This window comes from Natrix helvetica (genome assembly GCF_964273705.1).
Source record: "Natrix helvetica genome assembly, chromosome: 1".
NCBI lineage: Eukaryota > Metazoa > Chordata > Lepidosauria > Squamata > Natricidae > Natrix > Natrix helvetica.
The window spans coordinates 369,128,702-369,155,424 of NC_138548.1; the positions used below are offsets into that span (position 1 = coordinate 369,128,702).

At 40.1% G+C, this 26,723-nt stretch overlaps 2 protein-coding genes across 2 annotated transcripts in view; one reads left to right on the forward strand and one right to left on the reverse strand.

The window, feature by feature from the left end:
- Window positions 1–26,723, forward strand: part of LOC309382660 (taste receptor type 1 member 2-like) — a gene marked incomplete at its 3' end in the record, with an annotated part of 256,900 nt that overhangs the window by 207,631 nt on the left and 22,546 nt on the right. The gene's annotated exons all lie outside the window — the stretch shown is intronic.
- Window positions 1–26,723, reverse strand: part of LOC309384587 (uncharacterized protein) — a gene marked incomplete at both ends in the record, with an annotated part of 44,165 nt that overhangs the window by 15,486 nt on the left and 1,956 nt on the right. Inside the window, 2 exons of the mRNA XM_081938288.1 lie at window positions 18,595–18,665; window positions 19,469–19,595. Coding sequence (XP_081794414.1) covers window positions 18,595–18,665; window positions 19,469–19,595 — 198 coding nt within the window. The remainder of the gene's footprint in view (window positions 1–18,594; window positions 18,666–19,468; window positions 19,596–26,723) is intronic.

Below are 26,723 nucleotides of genomic sequence, written 5' to 3' on the forward strand. Positions count from 1 at the left end.
TGCATCGGCGGCGGCTGATGGGGGGGGCCTGCCTCGCTCCAGGCACCGGGGAGCAGTATCGGAGGGCGCGTAAAGCGTCTTCGCAACAGGCTGATCGGAGAATGAAAAAGCAGAAGGAAGCAGCGGTGGTGTGGTGAGCCCCCCCTTCACTCCCCTTGTTGATTTGAAGAACCTTTCAGCATTTTAAAACTTTTACTCTCGGCTAACTTTGGAGGCGCGGTTGGAGGGAGGGGGATTCCCCCCCCCCTCGGACAGGCGGCTTGGAACAATTTTGCTCTCAGCCCCAGGGGAAGGAGGAGGGGAGAGAGCCAACCAATGATGCCACACCCTTGCCTAAAGTGACTTTCATTGAACTTAACCCCATAATTTACTGATGATCTGAGGATTTTGGGAACTTTGAAAACTTTGTTATGCCTCTGAGCCTGAAGTTGGCAGGGCAAGATGGCACACTTCCGTTGTCTTCATGAACTGTGAAACCTGACTCCACCTTTAAAAACTCAGGCTTCCGGTCTTTGTCTCCGTGTTACCTAGAAGAATCTCTTGTGGATTGTTATTCTTTGAACTCTCTGGGGGGAAAATTTTTACTCTATTGCCAGGCTGACTAGAGAAATTCTCTCCTGCTTGGATCTTCTGCCTCCTGGACTCATCTGGCTGCTCTGCCGCTCCAGCTGTCCAGTCTCTACACTGACTGAACTCTCTATTCTATAAACTATGTCTCCTAAAAGACCACCCCCTGGAAAACCTGGCTTTGCTACCTCTGCCCCGACATCAGCAACATCCAGCCCTGCTACACAATCAAAGATTACAGACCTGATGCAACCTAAAAGTACAGAGATGGATTTGCAACAAATGCTTCAACAACTCATACAGGGCCAAGAGGAAATTAAGAAACAATTAAAGGAAATGAAAGAAGAAATTAAAGAGAACCAAGTCCAAATTTATAAGTACTCACAGAGACTGGACCTTGTGGAGGGTGGGGTGGCGGAGGTGAGGGGGGGATAGAAGCGGTGCAGAAGGGAAACAAAGAACTTGATACCCAACAAATGAAAACAGAATTTGAGAGAATGTCCTTTTATCTTAGATTTCAAAACGTGATAGAAGCAGATGATGAAAACATAAGGGACATCATGACAAACATTTTGGCTGAATATATACACAAAGAAAAACAACAGATGGAATGGGAGATAGATCTGGTCTATAGAGTAAATTCAGCTTATGCCAGAACACACAATGTGCCCAGGGAGGTACATATTAAATTTCTTAGAAAAAGCACAAGAGACGAAATTCTGGGTGTACAAAGGGGGCAGGCCCTGACATACCATGATAGGGAAACAACTATCTTGAAGCAGATCCCCAAGAAAATTAGGGAAAAAAGGAAAAATTATTCGCAATTGGCGAATAAATTATACCAGAAGGGGGTGTGGTTTACATGGTTGATGCCTGAAGGTATGTTGATATTCTGGGAGGAGACAAGAATTAGAATTAACACACCCATAGAGGCACAGGCCTTTATGGAAAAAAACAAAATACACCTAGAAAAAACAGAAGATCCTACAACGGATATGCAGGACACGGGAGGGGCCAGAGCTCTGCCAGCAGGGGAGAAGGGGCAATACCAAGAAAGCTCAGATCACAAAAATGAATAAGAAAATCTCATTGATATAAACTGACCGAAAGTAGTAATGGAATTAACATGTGGACAATATATTACAATGTATTAAACTGATTGAAAGTACCAATAGAACTAATATGCTGATTATATATGACTATGTATTAATGTTTTATACTCAGATGTATACTATGAGTTTGGAGGGAGGGGGCGCCTACCACACTTTGCAACTGCCAAAATTTGTACACCTTTCCACTGCCTTTTTCCTTGTAAATTTTAAAAAAACCAATAAAACTTTGTTTAAAAAAAAAAGAGTCACTTTGAATGGAATGGAATGGAATGGAAAGGAATGAAAAAGAATGGAAAGGAATGGAAAGGAATGGAAAGGAATGGAAAGGAATGGAAAGGAATGGAAAGGAATGGAAAGGAATGGAAAGGAATGGAAAGGAATGGAAAGGAATGGAAAGGAATGGAAAGGAATGGAAAGGAATGGAATAGAATAGAATAACAGAGTTGGAAGGGACCTTGGAGGTCTTCTATTCCAACCTCCTGCTTAGGCAGGAAACCCTACCCCACTTCTTAAAAATTTCCAATGTTCAAACATTCAAGCAGTATATTTTATTCTGTCTAGATTTGGCAACAATTTTAAATAGAGAATGGATTAAACATTGATATCAATGGATATTAAGTAGATTGATCTTTTATTTGTTCTGTCCCTCCACCCCTACTTTCTGTTCCTTTTAATCCTCACACAGCTTTTTAGGATTTTTTCCCCATTCAAAATGAGGACTATATTTCTTTTTTATTGTTATAACTGTTTGTATCTCAATATTTAACAATAAAGAAAATTGGAAAGATAAGAAAAGGTGAGAAGGAAATATCCACTTGATCATTGTTCCTTCAACCCAAAATCTCTCCCTCAATTGTTCCTTCCAGTTAGATATTTCAGCTTATTAGGATTTATGATCTTAATAAAGATTAATTGATAAAATGTATGATTGATCTATCTTTTGGCCTGTAATATAAAGTTGGTTTGAGTGAACAAACTTCATTCACTAAAACCATTCCTCAAGTTACAAAGAATTCAGAAGTTCCTAAGGAAGATAAATATGGAAGGACACATCCAAATTGGCAAATAAAAGAGAGATTTCCTAACCAATTCACAATATCCTTCTTCCTACCTCATCCTTCAAAATCCTTTTCTTATCTCTCCCATTGTGGTAGTAATTGGACACAATGAAAATTAAGAACAAAACCCTCAAACTTACATTTGTCTTTAAAATGCATAATGTCACCCACCTTCCTGAGCGGAGATGGTCCCCTCTGGACAAGGAACGCAGTCGTAGCAGCAAACTGGCTCTCCTTCTCGAGCCTTCTTGACAAATCCAGGCTGACATTTTTCCACACATTTGGACTGAGGCAGAGACTGAGAAGAGAAAGAAGAAATGCCAAAGAAAATATGTTGAGGTTCATTATTCATGAAAGATGGAGGTAGACACGAACATTACCTAAGTAGTCTCTGGGCTTCACTTAGGCCAGGGGTTGCAATTTTAAATACCCAAAGAGCCATTTGGAACCATTTCCCACAGAAAACACTGGGAGCCACAATACCTAGGTGGGTGTAGCCAACTCAACATCACTCCCATCCAGTCACATGGTACACACAGCCACACCTACCTGGGTTTTGTGGCTCCCAGTTTTTCTGTGGGAAATGGATCACTCCCTCCCCCCCTCTCTTTTCTCTCCCTCCAACTCTCTCATTTCTGTTCCTCTCCCTTTCTCACCCCTTCTCTCTTTCTCATTTGCTTATCCCTTTTTCCTCTCATTCTCTCCCTCCATCATTTTCTTATCTTCCTCTCTCTTTTTCTCTCCTTTTCTCTCTCTCCTCTTTCTCTCTTTCCCTCCCTCTCTCCTCCCATCTCTCTCTCTCTCTCTCTCTCTCTCTCTCATATTTGAGGATCATAGTTGAGGGGCTGTTAAAGAGAGGAGGGGGTCAAGCTATTTTCCAAAATACCTGAAGGCCAGACAAGGAATAATGGAGGGAAACTGAACAAGGAGAGATTAAACCTGGAAATAAGGAGAAATTTTTTGACAGTGAGAGCAATCAACCGATGGAACAGAAGTTGCCTTCAGAAATTGTGGGAGCTTCATCACTGGAGGGTTTCAAGAAGAGACTGGACTGCCATCTGTCAGAAATGATGTAGGGTCTCCTGCTTTAGAGGGGGGTTGGACTAAATGGCCTACAAGGTGCCTTTCGACTCTTTTTTCCCCTGTTATTCCCAATTGGACCAACAGAATTTCCATCAAATCTTGTTTTCATTTCATTGGATTCAATCCAAACCTGAAGTTAGGCTCTGGTTAACAGAATTGCCTTCATCCCTAATATTTGAAGACAAGGAACAAGTGAACCTGAAGCTATTAATCTGAAGTTCTTCAGTATATGAGTGTCTCTCTCACTGGTTTCATGGTGATAAATTTCAAAAGAGACATTAATTGGCAATGACTTGTGTCCCAAATAATAATCTCCCCAAATCTCAATTTTTGATATAGCCGAATCAGATCATAACAGCTTCAGCATTATAGTATCTAAAGGATACTTTGGTCAATAGAACTGAAGGTCCCCATATATCTAATATAATTATTAGTTTTACTCCACATATTCAATTCTAAGTGAAGGTTAACCACTTTTTTGACTAGGTTTACCACACTTGAAAAGGGTCCTACTTCTTTGGAAAAAATGAAAAAAAGACACCAAGATTTTCCCCACCTTGTTGAGCAACTGTAGCTGTGACAAAGCATCGTGTTTAATTATAAGTTGCTGCCTTTCAAACGATCCCAAATGCTTGTTGATGGGATCCTCCTTGGGAAGAACCACCCTACTAATAATCCTCACATCTACTGCTAGGTCTCCATTTTGATCCAAGTAGATTTTCATCAGGGAAATATTGTACAATTCTTTTTTTTTAGAAATGGATGGAGCTAGAATGGAAACATCCAGGAATTTTAAAAGCAGAAATGTTGAATTTTTTTTCTGCCTCAAATGGCTTTTTCACATTTGAATCTTTCTTCTGTGGTTGTTTAACTTCTAAGTATTGTGAGTTGGGAGAACAAGTGTTGCCACTAGCTTCAAAACTCAAGAACAAAGGTTCAGTCATAGTTCTCAATCACTTAGTTTATTGACCAAAAGTATAGTGAGAAGATCTATGTCAACCTTGAAGTGAACCTGGCTGAGGCCATTTTTTTGGCTTCAGGGTGGCCACAACGCAGAGGAGGAGAGAGGGAGGGGGGAAATTAGATAGCTGGAATTTTGCCATCAAAAGAAAAAAAGGTTTTCCTATGGGAACCAAGGTCATTCCAATAGGTGGCTTAGAGAGGAGGAGTGGAGTAACCAAGCAATCTGCCAGCAACTTTATTAGACAATGTGACTGATGACTTGGAGGACAGGGGGAACTTTCATTTTTATATTAGGTGAAAAAAACGGGACCTTTCAGAGTCAGCGTTCAACATTTTGTCAATATGACGTATCCAATAAACTGTTCTTTGAGGAATCTATCTGCCTCGGGGTTCTGCTTTCAATGGGTGCATTACCTGAAACTTAGGGTTCATTTTAGAGAAGGTCATCAATCATTTGAAGAAAAAACACAAATAACTAGGGTATTCATAAACTCCTTGAAAACAACAAGGTGATTAGGAGAAAGCAAGGATTTGTCAAGAAAATAGTTGCAAGGCTAATCTTCATTCAAGTAGAGCAGAAGGGGGGAATGATCAGATGAACCAATCCTACTTTATTGTAAGACTATATTATCAATGGGAAGGTCCAAATCTTTTAATGAACTCTTTTAACGGTCCAAAAAATTAGGGAGGAACTTATCTGACTTTCTTTTTCTGCCTCTTATGCAGCTGCTCGTTTCCTCCCCCACATCTTATCAGGTTCTTCCCTATGCAGCATCTCTTTCTCTCATCCTCCAAATTCATTCCAACATATCATCACATTTCCTTATTAAAATGTGTGAATGGTGGTGATATAACTTGATTTTAGCAAAGAATCAACAAAATCCTTCCTGATGTGGTGCATGGGGATCTTCTTAATTGAGCAATGCATGACATGATAATTAAATGGATACAATTGTCTTTAAAATAATAATGTCAAATAATAATAACAATAATGTCATTGATGACCCAGTTGAATCATAAAAGTCCTCTTGAAGGAGCCACACTTGGAGAAGAAAAATTTCACCTGCTTTAGGGAAGGACAAAGGAGGCGAGGAAGAGATCAAAGGAGCTGCTTTTAGCCATGAGGAAAGACTACAAGGAGAAGAGCCATGCTGGTTTACAGAAGCTTAAAAATCAGAAAAAAAGATTTTTTTTTGAATATGCAAAACATCTTGGTTGTAGAAGGGAGGGTGCAAAGCTCTTCCAGTAAGTATAAGATGCTGTGCAGAAGCTTAGGATCTTAAACAACTAAGAAGAAAGTGCACTAAAGACTTTGAAAAGGAATTTAGTCTGATGGATCCTTGTTGGGACCCCTTACCTTCCATGGCTGCAGCCTTGGAGCCCCCAACCTCTCTTCTCCCTTCTCCCTTCTCCTCTTGGATTTGGATGCAGCATTTAAGGCATGAGCCAGTATCTTAATGAAATTGTAAGTATACCTGTCATTTCCGATCTGCATCCTATTCTTTTTCTCTTGGGTTTCCACTGGTGCTTTCTGGATGCATCTTCTCCGGCCTTTGACAGAAAAGACGTGTTTTGAAACAGAGCAGTGAAAATACTCTTTTTGAAATTCAGGTTCCACAAAGAAATATTGTTTATAGGCATCATCTGTGTGCCAATTCTTTTGCCACTGAATAGGAAAGGTCCAAAAACTATGGACATACTTGAGAAGATGATGGTTACCCATGGCAAAGATCCCAACTAATGTCATGATCCAGACTTTCCCTTCAATGGGTCTTGGGAAACCTTCAAGTATTGAATGGAAGGGAATAATTCTGTTCCAAATGCCATCAAACTCCATGAAATGAACAAAGACATTAACTTGCCTCCACTTAGAGATGGCATTCCCGAGGGATGCTGTGTGTGTGGTTGTTGAGAATTGTTGTGATATAACAACACAAATTCTATTCCTGACAAGCATAGGAGTAAAAGTTCTCATGAAATGCTCTCCCTTCTCTGTGTCTGGAGCAAAGAGGCCAATCAGGGTCCATCTGAAATGGAGGAGCAGTTGGACAATTGCTGGGTATTGAAATCCTTCTTTGGGGAACATCGGATAGACAAAAGGGAATTGACTTTTATCACTCAGAGCCTCTGAAGTAATTTTCCAACTGACCTGAAAAAAGCAGTGAAGAATTCTGTTACATTTAGGGTCTTACCAAGTTCCAATTTTTAGCTTTTCATTAATCCAACTTTTTTCTCATGGAACAGTTTCTTGTTGATTAGTCATAAGGACATAGCAAGATACAGAACATAAAAGGCAGAGCATTAACAAAATAGCATGTCAATGTAGATTTTTTAAAATATATAGTTCAATAGAAAAAGCATAAAGAATGAAAATAGTATTTTATGACCCCTGAATTTACAACAATCAGACCATAATTTCCTTCCAAAAAGGGTTTTATTATATGTAATTTTTGAATTCTGAGCACCCAGGAAATACGTTTTTTAATATTAGTATCTCAATAGGTCACTTATCTGATTTGCAATCCAGGAGGATGATCTCCCTCTTTCTTCTATAATTATCATTCAAGTAATAGATGTATCACTTCTTCTATCTCTGAACCTCCATAAATAAAAGTATGTTCACTGAAAGGGATTTGGAAGGTTCAACTCAATACTTGGAAGGTTCATTTGTAGCACCTGATGCATTTCAATATGCCAACCTTACTGAGTAGAGCTATGATCTTTCTCTGTTTTGCCAACCTTGATTCTTTTGAAGCTTTTTTTTTCAATTTTTCTCCAATTGTAAAAAGACAGGGAGACCACAGTTACCAAAATAATTTATCAATTGAACACTTCAATACATTTTAATCAAAATTTGTTTGTTCTAACAGAGTTTTGAGACTCTTACAGTTTGCATATCATTAATTTTGTTTAAAAAATGTATGCCCAAATTTTATAAATTGTATACATTCCTGAGGGCAGCAGCTGAAGTTCTATTATCCATCCTTAAGATTCTTCTGAGAGGATGACTTTGACTTTGATAATTTAGGTTAAGGAAGCTGCATAGTTGTGATTTTAAAAAAAAGAAAGAAATAACAGTACATCCACTTGTACCTTTAGTCTAAATGACCTCCATCAATGTTGAGGGAGCCAAGATCCAATCACAGAGAAAAATACTCCCAGGTAAGGAAAGGTGTGAACTTGTTCTATTGACTCATCATCAAATAGCCCTATATGGCAATGATACCATTTTCTAAAGATCATAACTTTTGACGTTGACTTATCAATAATCAGATAATTGCTACGAGAACAGGAGCCAAGTCTTCTTAACAGTATATGAAACCAAAGGTCATATAGGCAGCACCCTGGTCTTGCCTTCTGGTAAGGATCAGTCCTACTTCTCAGGGCTTCATGGGTCCTTAAACAGGGCTCCCCAGCCAATGAGCCATGGCTGACGAGTGGTCCATGAGGGGTTTGCAATGAGGCCATAGAAACGGATGGCAAGCATCCACGTGTAAAAGCACATCCTCACTTGCCTGAGCAGCGTGCGAGTATGTGCACACATGGTCTATTTAAATGATCCACTTGCACAGAAACGTCCCCTTTAACACCCCCCCCCCCAATCTGCAAAGCTGGGAAACATTGGGGAACTCTGTCCTAAAACACACTCTCAAATACATGAATGTAGAACATGGAATAATTGGGATGGAAGGGATCTTGGAGGTCTTCCAGTCCAACCCTTTGCTCATAGAGCAGATCGTATGCCCTTCCAAGTATGAATGCCCAGCTCTTTTGGAAAACCTCCAGTAATGGAGCACCATCAGCTTCATGAGCTTCTTCCACTGATTAATTGTTCTCACTGCCAGTGCTTTTAGAAGGGACTCTGAGCAGGGTCAACATTCTCAGCTCCATTGCAAAAGCCATCAGTTTCCTCCATAATATTCCTTTGTTTACTGTGTCAAATGCTATAAAGGCAGCAGAGGCATTCTTTCCTCTGTCTGATATTTTTTATAGTTCGATGGTTCAAGGCAACAGATTTACCAATAGTGGATCAAATCTGCTTCTGGTTCTTCTACAAGGAATGCACTTTTCATCTACCTACTCTCAACTCTAGTCAAGGGGAAGATGGCATGTATTTTAGACACAATATCTGTTAGAGAATCAGGGTCCTTATTATTCCCTTTTCATATGTACAAACTATAATGGCCATCTTGTAGAATTACATATTTATAATTCTTTTATAAAATGATTAATTAATATTTGATAATATCATTACATTGGCTAATATTGTGAAATAAATGTGAGCTTTCCATTCCACAACCTTCCAATTGTACAGAAGACCCTTTGATTGAACACAGAGCCTCTCCTCACCTTCACAAACATGCAGCATAAGCACTCAAAGCAATGGGGAGGCTGCCATGAGTAAATATTTCTTTTTTCCACATTGCTCCCTCCCCATTGATGTCCCAATCCCAAGTCATGACACCTAAAATGCCATGATGAAAAGCAAAGATTAAATTCCATAGAGATTAAATGGTTGGATCTATCACTCACTCATCACTCACACACCAACAATCCACTCACTTTACCAGATACAGAAACGCAAAGACAAACCTGGGCAACTTTGTAGAGGCTTACTAATGTTGACTTCTGGATGGAGATGTCTTCAAAAGCTGCATCAAGAAGAACCACCAGGCTGTCCTTCCTTCCACAACTGTAGTTGGGAACATTGGCTTCTCCAGTAGACAGCATGTCCAGCAAGGCATCTGAAGCCCCAAGTGTGTTTACATAGTTGTCATGGATGTTGTAGCCAAGAGTGAGATTGTGCAAGAGCTGGGGATTTTTAGTAACCATCTCAATATTGAAAATCATGCGTAGTATTCTAGCCTTGAAATGAGGTAAACTAGTGTAAAATCATGTTAATGTTAGGATCATCAGTAGTAAAAATTAAACACTTTTTCTCTGTTCAAACCTTTTTTCCTCCACAAGGTAACTGAGACTTAAGTCAATATGGATCCAAATCAGAGACAAATGATAGTCACCCATCATTCTTTAATATTGTGAATGTTGAGAAGATTGGATGGAGATAGTTCTCCAAAAGGACTAAAATTAAGAAATATACAATTATTTGTAGCATAACTAATTTTCATCAGCCCAATGGAGAATATTTCAGTCATGAAAACAAAAACATAATACATGGAAGAGGATAAGTGATTCAGAAAAACTGTTGTTGTTTTTTAAAGATGTCATCCTCTTATTTTTTCAATCCCTTATTTTTTAGGAATAAATATCAATCTACAGTCATAAAAATATAGAAATGACCTGGCTAGAGGAAACTACAAGTATCACTGCTTTCAAGAAAACTTAGTGTTCAAGTCATCAACTGAGGACTGAACAGGAAGAGGAAAATAATGTGGGTTTCTATAAGGTTTTATTTTCCTCATAATATGGATTTGAGCCTCTCCAGGAAAATAAGGCAAAAGAGAGAGGATGCGGAAAATCAAAAGGATTCAAGAATTTGTCAGGTCCTGCAATATAAGAGTAACTAAAATAAGAAGAAAAAAGAAAGAAGGTTTTAGACTTGCAAATGGAGGGAATGAATCTCCATCACAGTGAATGACTTACAACTGAATCTGACTAGAAGGAGCCATGTTGAAAGGTAATATTGCAGGTGTTATTTCAGATGCAGAGATGACTATACCAATGAGAAGATCTCCTGGCCTGTAATAGCTCCATGGCTTTTCCCCATCCTGGTGGTCCAAATTCAATGGGCACTTCATTCTAAGTTTCCCAGAGACTGACTGGGGCACCAGCAGCATCAGAAGCAGAAGCAGGAGGTCCATAATTCATGGGGTTGAATCAATCTCCTTCCTGTTTCTAAAGAACAATTAGAAGAATTGGAAGCAGTCACACAGGAGGGAATATCCAATGGCTTTCATGACTCAAACCGAGACAAACCAAGATTCTGCTGGAAGAGAGAGAAAGTACATAGAAGATCACAGCTCCTGCCTATCCTGTAACTCGAGCCACAAAAAGCATAACTTGTAGTATTTATCCTTTTCTAATGCAAGATCCCTTCCATGTCACTTCAATGTGATGTTTACATCAAAGGCAGTCACTGGAGGAGGAGGAGGAGGAGGAGGAGGAGGAGGAGGAGGAGGAGGAGGAGGAGGAGGAGGAGGAGAGGTCTCAAGGCCTATGAGGTGATAATTACAATGAGAAGGAACTTATCCTTTTGGGATCCTGAATCTCTACCATCTGATGAGGGGCAGGTGGAGAAAATCATATTAGTGAAAAATCACAGATAGACCTCTTGAGACAGTGTTGTGTAGTGGTCACAGTCCTGCCTGTTAGGACATGTCCAGAAAGTGATGCTGGAGCAAGATACCTCAACAGCCAGAAAAGTGACTTCTGATGTCCTTCAATGTGGGCTTTTGCCTCCAGAGACTGATGAGGAATTTTGTGCCACTCTGCATTGGTGCCATTTAACTCTAGTGCTGCCTTTGCTCTAATGCCATGTAAGCATTCATTATCCTTGAACCCAACTTAATGTTAGAGTTTGGGATTTTCTTTTCTTTGGGATTTCCATATATTCATCCCAAATTAGAGATTATTTTTGAATTCCTTATAACTAAAGAGAAATTTAATTTGCCATTTTTTCTAGAAATATCAGTGTTTGCATGAGAGCAGACTCAGAGACAAGAAAGGGAAGGCCTGTTGACTGTATCATTAGTTAATAGAGAGATGATTATAGAACGATATAAATATAAGTTTTTGTTTTTGTTTTCTTTTTACTTTCTGTGTTGTCTCTTCCACACTGAGAGCCTTTAAATTTTCGAATTTCATGGTTTCTTAACATCCACCGTGTACTGTGAGGTCTACAGCTGAGGTGGTGGCATCACCCAGAGTCTGGTGGATGGTGTAACCTGATTTATTTTGCCACAACCACCCAGTAGTGGGTTTAGGAGGACCTGATGTAAGTTTCTCTGGTTTTGTAGATGGTGCAACTCCTGTGACATTCTCATATCTGAGGCTTTATGTAAAACTCCACCCAGAAGACCTCCAAGTGCTTCAAAGGGCCAGTTTGGAGTCTCTGTTTAAGTTGGTTAATTGTTGATGGATTAGGATTCCTATCTGGAGGGGGAATGTTAATATGTACAGCTTGGCCTAGAAGGGAGAAATGGGGAGGTGAGGGTTGAGTGAGAGGGGAAGCAGAAGGAGCAGGCAGGTCCAACCTCACAATGGGGAGCAAAGGATGACCAATATCCCAGCTCCATTATTTCAAAGTCATCCCATTGTAGAGTCCTCAGTGTCTGTTAGTGGCTCCAGGTTCCAGTTGATATCTGTGAATTGGAGAGCCAGGTTGATGTGTAACATGGCTTCTTCTGTCCATCGTGTTACTGCCATGTCTCACTGAAGCCGAGCCCAGAGGGAAGGAAAACTCTCCTCAGTTGGAAATGTGGCCACCTAATTTGTGGGTTTGAATCTAGGGAGAGCCCAGAGAAATGGAGGAGAGGTGGATGTGGTCATCCATGGTTTATGATAGCCTTTCAGGAGGCTTCACCTAGAACTGTCTTTTGTCCCAGGGTGGCTGCAAGAACATTTCTTCAGCCTGGTGAATGATGTTGTGTGAATGTGGCCCTTATAAGAAGAAAACTGTCTCCATCTTATTTCTGTTATAAATTATTGTTGAGCTATTCCCTGCTGAATTAATACACATGATTCACTAGCCCATTGGCCAACAGGTTCAAACTCAGAAAATAAACCAGAGTTAAAAGTTGCAAGTGTGAATGCAGCCATTGGTGAAGTGACCATGTTAAGTGGGTTGTATGGCTTTGAACAGAGCCTGTCTATGGTCATGACTTCAGGATAGTAACCAGGAGACCATGAATTCTAGTCTTCCCTTGGGCACAAAGCCAGCTAGGTGAACCTTGGCCAGCCAATCTCTGATGCCCCAGGAAAGACACAATGGCAAACCACTTCTGAAAACTCTTTTCCCCTATGGTCTTTCTGATAGCTTTCACACACAACTGACTCTGACCTTCCTGAGTCTGGCTTCAGTCTTGCAAGACCAGCCAAGTGGGCTCCAACTTACTAAGCTCAGGCAGTTTGGTCTCTGTGGAAGCAGTAGGAAAGCTCCAATTTTGACCATGAATTTCAAATATCATGAAAGCTGCAGGGAAGGAGATAAAGCAGGATTCCTAGAAGGCCAGTTGGGCTGCAAGAGGTGGAGGTCCCTTCCTGTCAAGGGAAGGGGGGGCATGCTGGAAAAGAGGAAGGCGGATGGAGTCAGGGCAGCCTTAGGTGTGGTCAGAAACCTCTCTTCTGAGGGAGGGGACCTCCTCACATGCGGTGGGGCACTTGAGGCAACAGTGAACTCAGAGTTTGCTTTGCCAACAGAGAAGAAAATTTTTCTTTGCTTCCTTCTTTCCTTTTCACTTTGACTCCTTGGAATCAAAGTGAGTAACATCGAACCAACCTAAAACTAAGGAGAAATTTCCTGGGAGGGGAACAATTAATCAGTGGAAGGACTTGCCTCCAGAAGTTATGGGTGCTCCAACACTGGGGAGTTTTGCAAAGAGATTGGAGAACCATTTGTCTGAGATGGTAAATGGCAGGGTTGCCTGCTTGATCAGGGGGTTAGACTAGAAGACCTCCAAAGTTCCTTCCAACTCTGTTATTCTATTTCAGGCATGCTGTATTTTTAGCAAATTGTTAACTGGGAGAGAGATTTAAGAACAGAGGTGGAGAGTTTAGTTTTAGCACCTAATTCTGGAGAATGGGGGAGAAGTGAAATATGAACATGTTTGTCTCTTCCAGGTTTCCTTTGTGTTTCTTTATTGAAGAAATTTGGGTTTTGAGGGGAGGAAGGGGGTCAAAGGAGGAAGGGGAAGTTTTTAGGAAGCTCATTCTGAACCCGTCTTGCCATTCATTGTCTGCATTCCCAAAGCTAGAAAGAGCCAAGAGAGGTTTGCAGTCTCCCAAAAGCCTGAGGATCAGGGTAGAAAGCTTCCAAAACAGATGCAATTTCTACAAGGTCTTGTCAGAGTATGGAAAATGGTGGCCACTTCCAGGAGGCAATGGGGATCAGGCCCAAGCACTGCAGGGTCCCATTGGGGCAAGATGGAAGGAAGGGGGGCCTTCAGCCATAGGGGAAGATCTTACCAAACCACATGTGGATAGATACAGGACCCCCAACACTTCTACACCAGAAAGAGAGCTCAATGGGGGTGTAAGGATGTCAAGGGGAGGCTTTTACCCCCTGAAGATAGAGCTCACATTTGGGGGAGGAAAGTGGCAAAGGGGGCTCTCGTGGTGGTGGGTGACCCCTGCAAGGAGAAACATGGCTGCATTTGCATTCAGATCTTATTTTCCCAAGGGTAAAACACTTTGATGTGAAGGAAGACAGAGAGCCCTGATCTTTAGTGGGGAGGGAAGTCCAAAGTCTGAAATCACCCAGTGACACTTTTTGCCTAAAGCAAAGTTCTCCACCGGGAAAGTTTTCCATTTAGGGCCTTCTGGGTGAGTCTGAGAAGTGAACTGCAGCTGACTCCCTCTGTCTCTGCCCAAAGTCTCCCCTGGAGGATTCGGCCAAAGAGCAGAGATGAAACTCTGAGGATAATAATTCTCCTTCTCACTAGAGATCCCTGGCTAATTCAACCAGTTCTTGGACTCAGAGTTTGTGGGGATTTTTTCTGGAGAGAAACGGAAGGGAAACAATCCCCACAGGGTTCAAAATGGTAAGATAGAGATGGAATTAAATCAGTCACCAAGAATTGAGAGGTTTGAAAGCTCCATGCTTGAAATTGGCCCAGAGGGAATAAATGGCACCTGTGGCTGAAGAAGGAAAAGAAGTGTGATATTTGTTGGCATGGAGGTTAAAGAGAAAACCCTGGGGATTATTTAATCCCTGAACATGTCACAAAACTGAAATGGCTTCCTGTGCAGTTAGAGCCAAATTTTAATTCTTTTTAAAGTTAATGCTGAAGGGCTCCATCAAAAAAAGATTAATGCAACAGTGTGAACAGGAACCCCCTCCCCCCCCCCAATGTGTTAATTAAAATCTAGTCATGGGGGCTTTGCACTTGTTGGAAGGAAAACCCATCTGGTTCATTTCCCAGCTAAGGCACTGCAGATAAAAGGGAGGCTGATTGGAAAGAAAGGTTCTCTTTATTGAGGGAGCAGAACCACCAACCACAAGTGATTCTGGGCAAATGGAGTTTAGGGTGGGAGGGTTTTTATCCCCTCTTTGCCCCTTCTCTGAGCTTTCTGTTCCTGTGCAAGGACATGTCCTTTAATGGTCCATGGGCTTTTGTCAGATTCCTATGGGCTCATGGCTGGCTCTGTAGGCCAAAGGGGGGATGCAAATCCCAGGCCTTTGTCTGAGCTGATTTTGTGGACCTTTGGCTGAATCCTGTGGCTGATTGTTCCTGCCTGAGCCAGTCTCTCTGCAATGGGAGAAATGAAGGATGCCTTTCACGCCACGGGAGGGAGGGAGGGAGGGAGGGAAGGGGGACCCATGCTCCACTGCCACTCCCTTCCACCCATAGGGCACTGAGGGGGGAAAGCAGATCATTGGAAGTTTTTGCCTCTTTATCACAACACTTAAAACCCTTTTTATTTTATCCTTATTTGAAATTCTCTCCCCCCTCCCCCAGTTTTGTCTGTTCAACCCCTTCTCCCTTGGGCTGATTGGTGGGTGAGTTCCCAGGCAACCATAGCCTCTTCCCTCCTGTTTGATTGGCTGCTGCTGGGTTGCCTTGACGACAGAAGCAGGCCAGCAAGAGAGGCAGCCACTAGGGAGAGAGAGGGGGCGGGGCTATTGTCTTCCCTCAGAACTGGAGGAGTTGAAGGCGAAATCTTCTCTCTTTCAGGGAAAAAACTTCCTCAGATGCAGCCCCGGATAGGAAAATATGAAAGAATATTTTTTTAAAAAAAAAATTAAATGAAGGGAAAAGACCTTGAAAGAAGGAAAAGAGGAAACAGAAACTAAAAACAGATAAAAGATAGGAAGATGGATGTAAAATTGCACAGTAAAAGGAAATAGTGGGGATAAGGAGCTTATAGAAAATATCTGAAATAGAAAACAATTTTAGTATTTTAGTAGGAAGATTAATTTTGGCATTAGTTGAAAACACTTATAATATACAATTCATTTTTTTGAATAAATGTGTAAGGTTTTTCTTTTAGGAAATGAAAATGTCTCCTCAGCGACTGTAGACCGAATAGCAGAATGGCAGTTGGAAGGGACCTTGGAGGTCTTCTAGTCCAACCCTCTGCTCAAGCAGGGGGCTCATTGTTCCAACTGTCAGAATTAAGTTCTCCTTCATTCTAGGTTGGGTCTTTTCTTTACAGGTTTTGGTCACCACATGACAAAAAAAGATATTTGAAAACTTTGGAAAAAGTGCAGAGAAGAGCAAGTGAGATGATTGAAGGCCTGGAGACATATGAAGAAGGGCTGCAGGATTTGGGTTTGGCTAGTCTAGGGATAAGAAGGACTTGGGGAGGGGGATGTGATAGCAATATTCCTGTATTTGTGGGACTGCCACAAAGAATAGAGGGAGTCAATCTATTTTCCAAAGCACCAGAAGGCAAGACAAGAACCAATGGATGGAAACTAATCAAAGAGAGAAGAAATTGGAAATTAAAGAGAAACTTCCTAATTAGGACAATTAACCAATGGACTGGCTTGTCTTCAGAGATTGTAAGGGCTTCAGCGCTGGAGACATGACAGCCACCTATCTGAAATGTATAGGGTCTCCTGCTTGAACGGGGTTGGACTAGAAGACCTCCAAGGTCCCGTCCAGCTCTATTCTGATAGATTAATTGAAACCCCATTTACTTAGGCATGGTTTATTCAATAATTGCAGTTATATGAAGGGACTGCAGAACCCACATAAAACACCCAATATTGTATTAACATGCATTGCATCTTTTTGTCTTCTATAAGGGATTCTTTCAGCCTAACTTTATATGAACATTCTCCCCTATCCTACAACTAATTCAGGTTTAAACTGGGAGGTTTTGTCATGGATTTGTTGAAAAGATGAGTTACAGCAGATAAAATAAACATTTTAAAGTTACACCAAGGTTACACTTAAGAAGGCTAAGCTTGGTATTTAGCCTGGAGTTTTTAACTCTGCAGGTGGTGTATTTAGGCTACAATGAAGCTCAGCTCAGCAAGAATATCAAAAGCTGAGTTAGTTACACTCTGTGCATGCTCTAATCCTTTCACTCTCAATTCTTTGGGAATTGTTTGGTAAAACTGTTACATGGATGTATCTTCAGCTCTCATTTTATTTCTACATAATTTGACCAGCTGGATCATTTAGATGTCATGCCTCAGCATATAAATTTTACATATGTTGCTGCTCACTAGCCCCATCTAGTGGCCGGAGAAACAATACCAATTACATTGTTTGAAGCTGACCCAACCCATTTTACGCATCAGCCTACAATCTCAAACAAGTGCATGCTGGGAAGCCAGACTCCATTTCCTTTAGCATTTGGAGAAGCACAAAGAAGAATCCATCTTAATGGCACATGGTCATCCAAGGACAAACACATCCACACATAGAGCACCGTTGGTGAGATTTAAAATATTTGTATGTATAAATTGTTATGTTCAGCAGTAACTCAATACTGCCTATCTTGTATTTGGTTTTCATTGTATGTATCTCTATTTTTCCCATGTTTCACCATATCCCGTTCTTTCAAAAAAGTATTCAGATCTGTGCATATGGTCTGTTTTCTTGGAGGATAGGTGGGTTTAGCTTCATGTCAAGCTGCCCACAGGCTGACATGTAGTGAGGATAGAACACCAGATTATCCACATCTTGTAATTATACTGATAAGTATGGAGGACCCTATCTTCCAATTGCCCTTTGATTATTTCACTTAAAATTGTTGTCCCAGATCATGTATGGGGGCAGTTTGAAACAATTTCTATGCTTGGCCTGTTGGAATGTTTTGAGAGTGGAAATTCCTCTAACTGACATCTACACATTTCTTCTGGTCGTAAGATGCTCTTTTGTATTCAAGTCTGGCCTCAGAATAATAATGTAACACTTGGGGATGAAGATGCAAACAAGGAGACCAGCACTGGAGGTCAAGATGGAGAAGACCTGCACGGCCATCATGTATTTCCCCTTGGTGCTCAGGTAGCTGGGCAGGAAGGAGACCCAGACATTGCAGAAGACCAGCATGCTGAAGGTGATCAGCTTGGCTTCATTGAAGGCTCCAGGGAGATTCCTGGCTAGAAAAGCCATTGTGAAACAGATGGCAGCCAGAAAGCCCATGTAGCTGAGTGTGATGTAGAACATGAAAACAGAGCCCTCATTGCATTGCAGGATGATCTCTCCAGGCTGGGAGTGGAAGTCTGAGTCACTGAATGGGGGAGAAATTCTCAACCAGATGGAGCAGATCACAATTTGGACACTAGAACAAGAAAGGATGATGCAGTTGGCCAAGCTCTTCCCCAACCATTTCTTCACTTGGTTTCCTGGTTTTGCGGCCAGGAAAGCCAGCACCACTGTGATGGTTTTTGCCAAGAGAGAAGAAACGGCAACTGAGAAGATGATGGTGAAAACTGTTTGTCGGAGAAGGCAAGTGGCTTTCCTTGGTTGACCAATGAAGAGAAAAGGAGACAGGAAGCAAAGCAGTAGGGAGACCAGGAGGATGTAAGAGAGGTCTCGGTTGTTAGCTTTCACAATGGGAGTTTCCTGATGTTTAATGAATATGATTAAAACAAGGCCTGTGGCTAAGAAGAAGAGTAGGGCAAAAGACACAAGAATGATTCCCAGATGTTCTTCATAAGAAAGGAAAGATATAACTTTGTGGATACATTGGATTCTGTCCTCATTTGGATATTTTTCATCTGGACATTTGGTGCATTTTTCTGTATCTGAGTAAAACAAAAAAAGCAACATTTTAAAAAAGTATTCTGTACTTTCATAGATCAAAAAACAACTTCTTAGGGCAACAACTCTTACCAGCAACATTTTCTGAAAAGCATTTCTTAAAATCTCTACAGAAAGAAGGTAAGAAGAGTAACATTTTCTAAAAAAAAACAAGAAAAAAAACCCAGATACATTTTTATAGTTTATGACATTGGAGGAAGTCCTGGAACCTGTATGATTCCTTCTGTAATTTGAAGAATCTATGTTATTAGAGGTAGGTAATAAATCAGCTAATTTTTTAGACACTTTTCTTGGATCCTGCCAGATATGCACTTCTTAGTATACTTGATTCTGGATTCCTATCTTTTGACACTGAATGAGCTATAAAAAAAGTTGGTTCTGCAAATAATCAGGAATCCCAACTAAAACGTCCTAATCTCCTATCTCTTCCTAGGCCCTCCCTCAAGGTGTTTCTGCTATTCCTCTCTCTAAGTAAGAAATTGTGCAATTTGAAGATAATAGCAATAGTGTTTAGACTTATAAACCACTTCATGTGCTTTACAGCCCTCTCTAAGCAGTTTAGAATCAGCCTATTGCTCCCAACCACCTGGGTCCTCATTTCACCAATCTCAGAAGGATGGAAGGCTGAGTCAACCTTCAGCTGGTGAGAATCGAACTGCCAAACTATTAGCAAAAAGAGAAAAAAAAACAATTGAGCTTCAATCGGTCTTTCAACTTGCACTTTCATGACAGTGTTTCAGATGAATCCACTTCCACAAGGCCTGCCCTTTTCCTTGGTGTCCCCCACCTTCATGAATGGAGATGGTCCCCTCAGGGCAAGGAATGCAGTCATAGCAGCAAGCAGGCTCTCCTTCTCGCTTCCGCTTGACAAATCCAGGATGACAACTTTCCCCACATTGGGACTGAGGCAGAGACTAAGCAGACAAAGAAGAAATGTGAAAGAAAATATATTGGAATGAAGCATGCATGAAAATGGATGTAGACAATAACATTAGCCCAAGAGTTCCTCAGCTTCATTTAGATAACTACAAAGTCATTGACTCATTCCAAACAGATTTAGGAGAGATAAATACTGGCGGATTGTTCATTTAATCACTCCCCTTTGCTTTTGGCCTCTAACATTGAAATAAAGGATGTTTCAACTTAAGAAAGACTGGAGGGATGGAATTGAAAAGACTTCAGCTTTAAGTGACAACCAGTTTGGTTCCTCCCCTTAGCCTTCTTCACATGCATTTCTCCATTCTTCACATAAATATGATTTTAGTACAATGAGCTTGCATTAAATTTTGGAAAAGAAATTATTGTGAAAGGTTTATTATTATTTTTATTATATAAGATTTATTAAATAAAATAATATTGTAATGAAGAAAGAAACTTCATACCAGTAGGATCTGGATAGGCTTCTTCTGGAGTATATAGAACATGGCAAAACTGCTTCCCTTTGAAAGTGATCCAAAACCATCCCCCAGCTAAGTAGAAAGGGGAGGAAATCCTTAAAAATTAGGGCTTGATTTATTTGTGTGTTTCTTCCCTCAATTCATATGGTTCTCAATTAAGACTAAAACTGACTGCCTAGTTTCTAGAACTGGGGTGAGATGAGATGCAGGAGAGGGCATGAGAACTAGTCCCTCAAAAATGGATCTTTTCATCTTCAGCACATGGGACAAGAGTAGGAGACTTGTGTCCAGCTCTGGATCTGGGTTTTTTTTCTACTGAAGAACCACAGTTGGGGGACACCAACCAGATCCATGGTCTAAAGAATAATCACCCAGCATCAATTGGGGGGGGGGTTACCAATTCGGCCAAACGGGTAAGTCCGAAGATCAGCTGAGAGCGAACCGGTTCACTCCGACCTTCAGGTGGGCCCACTTGCCCACCCCCAGGTTAAAGTCCCCTATATTTCCTTGGTTTTTAGCCCAGCTGATTGGCGCAGCAGAGTGCCTCAGCTGTTTTCCTTTGAACTGCGCATGCACACTCCGCATGTGTCACGCATGTCAGGTGCAGGTGCTCAGCAAAGCAGTTGTTCAAAGGGTAGGATCCCACCCCTGCCCAGCATCCAATATTGGACATGTCTGAATCAGATTAAAAGGAGTTTCCTTATCATGGCATCTGAAGGAGACTTTTGTGAACAGCATTGAAGTCCTCACAAGCCATCTAACAAAAGGGTTTCTCTTCTGTGCATTCAGCTCCCAGTGAAGGTCATCATCAGCCATGGCGACTAGAGTTCACCCACTTGAAATGGGTCATAATCTTTGATCAGTCTGTTTTCTGTCTGTATCAAAAGTTTATCTAATATTGTGTATTCTTTGGCAATACCTTCGTTCTTCCTATCCTGTGCATACCTTGATTGTATCTGTAAATAAGACCACCATTCTACTTGTACTCCTAGTGATGTCAATTCTGATCTAGTTTTGATCTCCCCCTGCCTGTTCAATAACTCTTTATATGTGACTATATTTTCCATGTTGATTAAATTTGGGTGTATGTATGCTTCCATCGTAGATAGCCAAATAGGTATTTTAGTATAGTGGTCATGTTTAATTTTGTTCCATATTAGTAACAGAGATTGTCTGATGTAATGTCTACTAAAATATTTCTGTGCAGATCCTTTTTCATACCAGAGGAAGGCATGCCAGCCTGCTTGGAGGTCATGGCCTTCCAATTTGAGTAACCTTTTATTTCTCAGCATTATCCATTCCCTTAGCCATGTTAATATGGCTGCAGTATAATAGAGTTCCCAATCTGGTATGCCAAATCCTCCCTTTTCCTTAGTGTCTTGCATGACCTTAAAGTTTATTCTTGGTTTTCTTCCCTGCCAGATAAATTTCGAAACCAATTGATTCAAATCCTTGAAGACACCTTTTTTAATTTAATGGGAATATTCTGAAATAGGAAAAGAAATTTTGGTAATATATTCATTTTTATAACTGTGATCCTGCCCATCAGGGACAGTTGTAGGTTTTTCCATCTTTCTAGATCTTTCTTAGTTTTATTAATCAAATTAGTATAATTATCTTCTTTGATGGTTCACCTCGCAGATAAATGTATACCAAGATATTTAACTTTTTTGACAATTTGGATACCCAATTTCTTCGTTAACTCCTCTTTTGCTTTTGATGTCATATTTTTAGTCAGCATTTTGGTCTTTGTCATATTTATCTTTAAACCCGCTATTTTCCCAGGAACATGTCAAAGAAACCATGGTCGCCTGGGCGAAAAATTTCGGTTACAATGTGGAATTGGCTAAGTTGGAAAAACTTTGGATACTTAATCAGAAACTAACATTGGCAGTGTATAAAGAAAATCTTTATAAGATGTTCTACAGATGGCATCTCCCCCCAGCACGGCTTTCCAAAATGTTCAAAAATCTGGCCCCAAATTGTTGGAAGTGTAAAAAAACACCAGTCACTTTCTATCATATGTGGTGGACGTGCAATGAGGCAAAAAAATATTGGAAAATGATTCAATCATGGTTAGAACAAATGGTGGGAGAACAAATTATGTTTAAACCAGAAACTTTTCTCCTAGGCATAATACTGGAGGGGTTTAAGAAAGATACACTTTATTTAATTATACATATACTAACTGCAGCATGCATAACCTATGCACAGTATTGGAAAAAAGAAAATACACCATCAGAGCTAGATATAATTAGAAAAGGGTTGGCCTGTGCAGAAGCAGGTAGGCTCACTCTTGAACTTAAAAATAAAGGGGAATCAGAATATTTTGAAGTATGGAATAGATTTTATGATTGGTATAAGGCAAGATGACAAGACTGGAACAAATGTATATATTGTGATTGGACAGAAGGATAGACAATGTATTAAATAGATTAATTGTTAATGGTTTAAACTAGCTGTATATAATGTGAATGTATGGTCACTCCGACTCCGCGGTATTGCATTGTTTTAAATGTAAAAATAATAAAAATATATTAAAAAAAAAAGAAATGGGTCATAATCTTTACAAAAAAGGTAAAACGCAGCAATATTTGACTCACCTTGTTGAGCAGATTTAGCCATGAAAGAGCAATTTCATTAATAATAATACTCTGTCTTTCAATACTCCCCAGTTTTCTTTTTGTCGAATCCCCCTCAGGAGAAAACACGAAGAACTCAATGTCCATATCTGCAGCTATTTCTCCATTATGATCCACATAAAGATTCCAGTGGGAAAGATTGTAGAAGTCATTCTTCTCCAGAAAGGGATGGAACTGGAATGGAAATGTCCAGGAGTTTTAGAAGCAGAAACCTTCATTCCCTCCTGGTATTTTCAGGTATGAATTTTTCTTGTACAGTTTTTTTTAATGTGCCAACATGCTTAATTAGGACAGCAAGTATTACCACTAAGAGAAAGGTTCAGCAAAATTTGCCAATCATATATTGAAAATGTATGTATTGAGAAAATGTAATGACCATAAGTACTATTGTTATAATACAGCAGGTATCAAATAAATTGAACAATAGCAAAAAAAGAAATTATTCATAAACTTCTTAAAGGTTGATTGCCCAAAAGCATGGATTTTTTTCAAGATGAAAGTTCCCAAGATAATCTTCTCCCAGGTAAATATGACCACAGGAGCTAATGTTACTTTATTGGAGTGCTATTAACAGAATCTTTCAAGTCATGTTGATCTACAGAAACTGAACATCAGAAGTCTGGAAGCACCTTTTCTAATAGGGTTGCAACTGGAGAAGGGAAGGATAGAGAACTCTTCCAAAAACTGAAAAATGTTACACAGAAGCTTAAGATTTGTTCGTGGTTAAACCAGAGTCTGGAACATGATAAAATGAACTCAGCGAAGATATTCTGGCTGAATTGGTATGATATGTTGATATGATTCCCCTCTTTCTCTAATGGATTCCTTCTCCAGAGGCATTTAGTTGGTTACATCCTTGTTGGGACCCCATACCTGCCATGGCTGCAGCCTCGAAGCCTCCAGTGTCTCTTGGGCCTCCTTCCTTCTCCTCCAGGACCTGGACGAATATGCAGCCTTCAAGACATGGGCCAGAGTCATAAAGATAATGTAAACAGAGTCACTGTTTTCAACCAATATCCCATTCAATTCATCCTCTGTCTCCACTGGAGTTTTTTGGGTGCATCTTTTCCGGCCTTTGACAGAAAAAAGATGCTTTGGAAAAGAACACTGAAAATTCTTGTCTTCATACTGGGAGTCTACAAAGGAAAAGGGTTCAAAAGCACCATATTCTGGCCTTATTTTTTGTATAAATTCAAAGCTCCAAATACTATGGATGTATTTGTTATATTCACGATACCCAATTATATAGTTTCCCAAAGCCGTGGTGATCCAGATTTTCTCTCTAATGGGTCCTGACAAAATGTCAATTGTTAGATGAAAAATATGAAATGTGCTCCAAACGATAATGTGTTCTGTGAAGTGAACAAAGACATTGACTTGTTTCCACTGAGAAAAGCTGGAATCCCTCAAGGGTGCTAGAGGTCCAGTCACTGAGAATTGTTGTGATATAACAACACAAATTCCATTCCTGACAAGCAAAGGAGGAAAAATCCTGAGGAAATTCTCTCCCTCCTCTGTGTCTGGAGCAAGGAGGCCAATCAAGGTCCATCTGAAGTGCAGGAGCACTCGGACAATTGCTGAATACTGAAACCCTTCTTTGGGGAGCATCCGGTGGAAAAAAGGGAATTTACTTTTATCAATCAGAATCTCTGAAACAAGTCTGTGACTGATCTGGAAAAGCAATGAAGAAGGCTGTGTTTTATTTGTAGTCAGATCAACTCCAAAATATGAGTTTTTAACAAATCCAACTTTGTTTTGATAAACATCTTAGACTAATTTGTTGATTAGCCATTGTTTAAAATATTAAACAGAATATTAAGAAGACTTTATATAAAAATGATGATAGTTGACATTTTGGCTAATATACTTGTAACATTTTTTAAATAAAGTGATTAATTAATGGTAGTTGTCACTTTGAGGCTATAAGCTATATATCTTTTATCAACAGTAGATAAGATTGGAATTAACTGAATAACAGCATTGGAAGTGACTGTGGAGGTCTTCTATACCTTATACCATTTCAAATAAATGGTTCTTGAATCTCTCCCAAAAAACTTTCAATGTTGGAGCATTCACAACTTCTGGAGCCAAGTTGTTCCACTGCTTGATTGTTCTGTCAGGAAATTTCTTCTTAGTTCTAGGTTGCTTCTCTCCTTGATTAATTTCCATCTGTTGCTTCTTGTCTTACCCTCAGGTGCTTTGGAGAGTAGGCTGACTCTGTCACCTTTGTGGCAAACCCTGAGATATTGGAACACTGCTATCATGTCACCCCCTAGTCCTTCTTTCTCTTAAGCTAAACATACCCAGTTCCTGCAACCATTCTTCAAATGTTTTAGTCTCCAGTCCCCTAATCATCTTTGTTGCTCTTCTCTGCACTCTTTCTAGAGTCTCCACATCTTTTTTACAACATGGCAACCAAATCTGGATGCAATATTCCAAGTGTGGCCTTACCAAGGCTTTATAAAGTCTTCACTGATTCTTTGCTTGATTATCTTTTTCAGAATCTCCCCAGGTATGGAGGTCAGGCTGAAAGTTTTCTGGATTGATGGGTCCCCCCCCCCTTTTTTTTTGGAGATGGGAACTACATGACCTCTTTTCTAGTCCTCTGGCAGTTTCCCAATGGTCTAGGGTTTTTGAAAGATATAGTTCAGTAGTTCTGAGATCACGTCTGCCAATTCCTTCAGAACATAGGGGTTTAATCCATTTGGTCTTGATGATTTGCACTCATCTAGGATGGAATTGCCATTTTCTTGCCTATTTTAACTTGTATTCCTAATCTGTGCTTTACGATACTATTTTTGATAGGTTGGACTGTTTTTCCCCCTTTTGTGTGAAGACAGGTGCAAAAAACAAGTTAAGCAGTTCCGCATTTTCCCTTCTCACCTTCTTGCCACTTTCTCCTGTTAGTGGATTAATCATTTCCTTGACTTTTGTCTTGTTTTTTTTACATGTTTACATGTTACTCCTTTTACAAAGGAGATGTTTTTTGCTATTTTTTTTTTTTTTTTGCTTTTGTTGCAGCCTGAGTTCATTTTGAGCCTCAGCTGTCCTCACTTCATCTTTTCATGGTCGGGCTATTTGCTGATATTCTGCCTTAGATATGTGTCTCTCTTTCCACTTTTTATACTTGTCTTTTTTGTCTTTCAATTTAATGGAGAGTTCTTTATGCAGCCATGCTGTTTTATTTTGAGAGCTGTTATTTTTCTTCTTCATTTGTATTGTGCTAGACTGGGCTTTTATAATCTCACTTTTCAAAGTTTCCCAAGCTACTTGGGTTGTTTTCCTTTGAGGATTCTAATCCGTGGAATCCTTCTCAAGCTCTCTCTAAGTTTATTGAAATTAGCTCTCTTAAAGTCCAAGACTCTAGTTTGACTTTGTTTTATTGCTTGTGCTTCCATAATGTTGAATTCCAACATCACATGATTACTCCCCCCCACAAGTCTCCTGTAGCTTCAAGATTTTTTATCATTTCACCTCTGTTACTGAGAAGTAAGACCAATATGGATGATTCCCTCCTTCTCTTCCCCACTTTTTGGGAGTCAAAGTTGTCTGCTAGGTTTGGTAAGAAACTGTTTCATCTTCCACTTGTTGTGGAGTTTGTCTCCAAGATGGTGTCAGGGTAGTTAATGTTCCCCATTACTATTGTGATTTGCTTCCTACATACCTTAGTTGGCTAACTAGCAGTGTGTTCATCTATTTCCTCTGTTTGGTTGCGTGGCCTATAGTATACAGCTGTGGCAATGTTATTTCCCCCTCTTTTATATTGACACGAATTCATTCAAGAAAGTTTTCATCATTGTTGTGCTCTATTTCTGTAAAGATGCTGTTATTTCTTATATGTAGTTCAACTCCATTTTCTCTTTTATTTGGTCTGTTCCTTTTAACTAATTAAAAGAAACTGTATATTCCACCAGGTTTCATCCCACCAGGTTTCTGTAAGGACAACAATATCGTATCTGCCATCATTTACTTGAATTTCTGATTCCTCCTCTTGCTCATACTC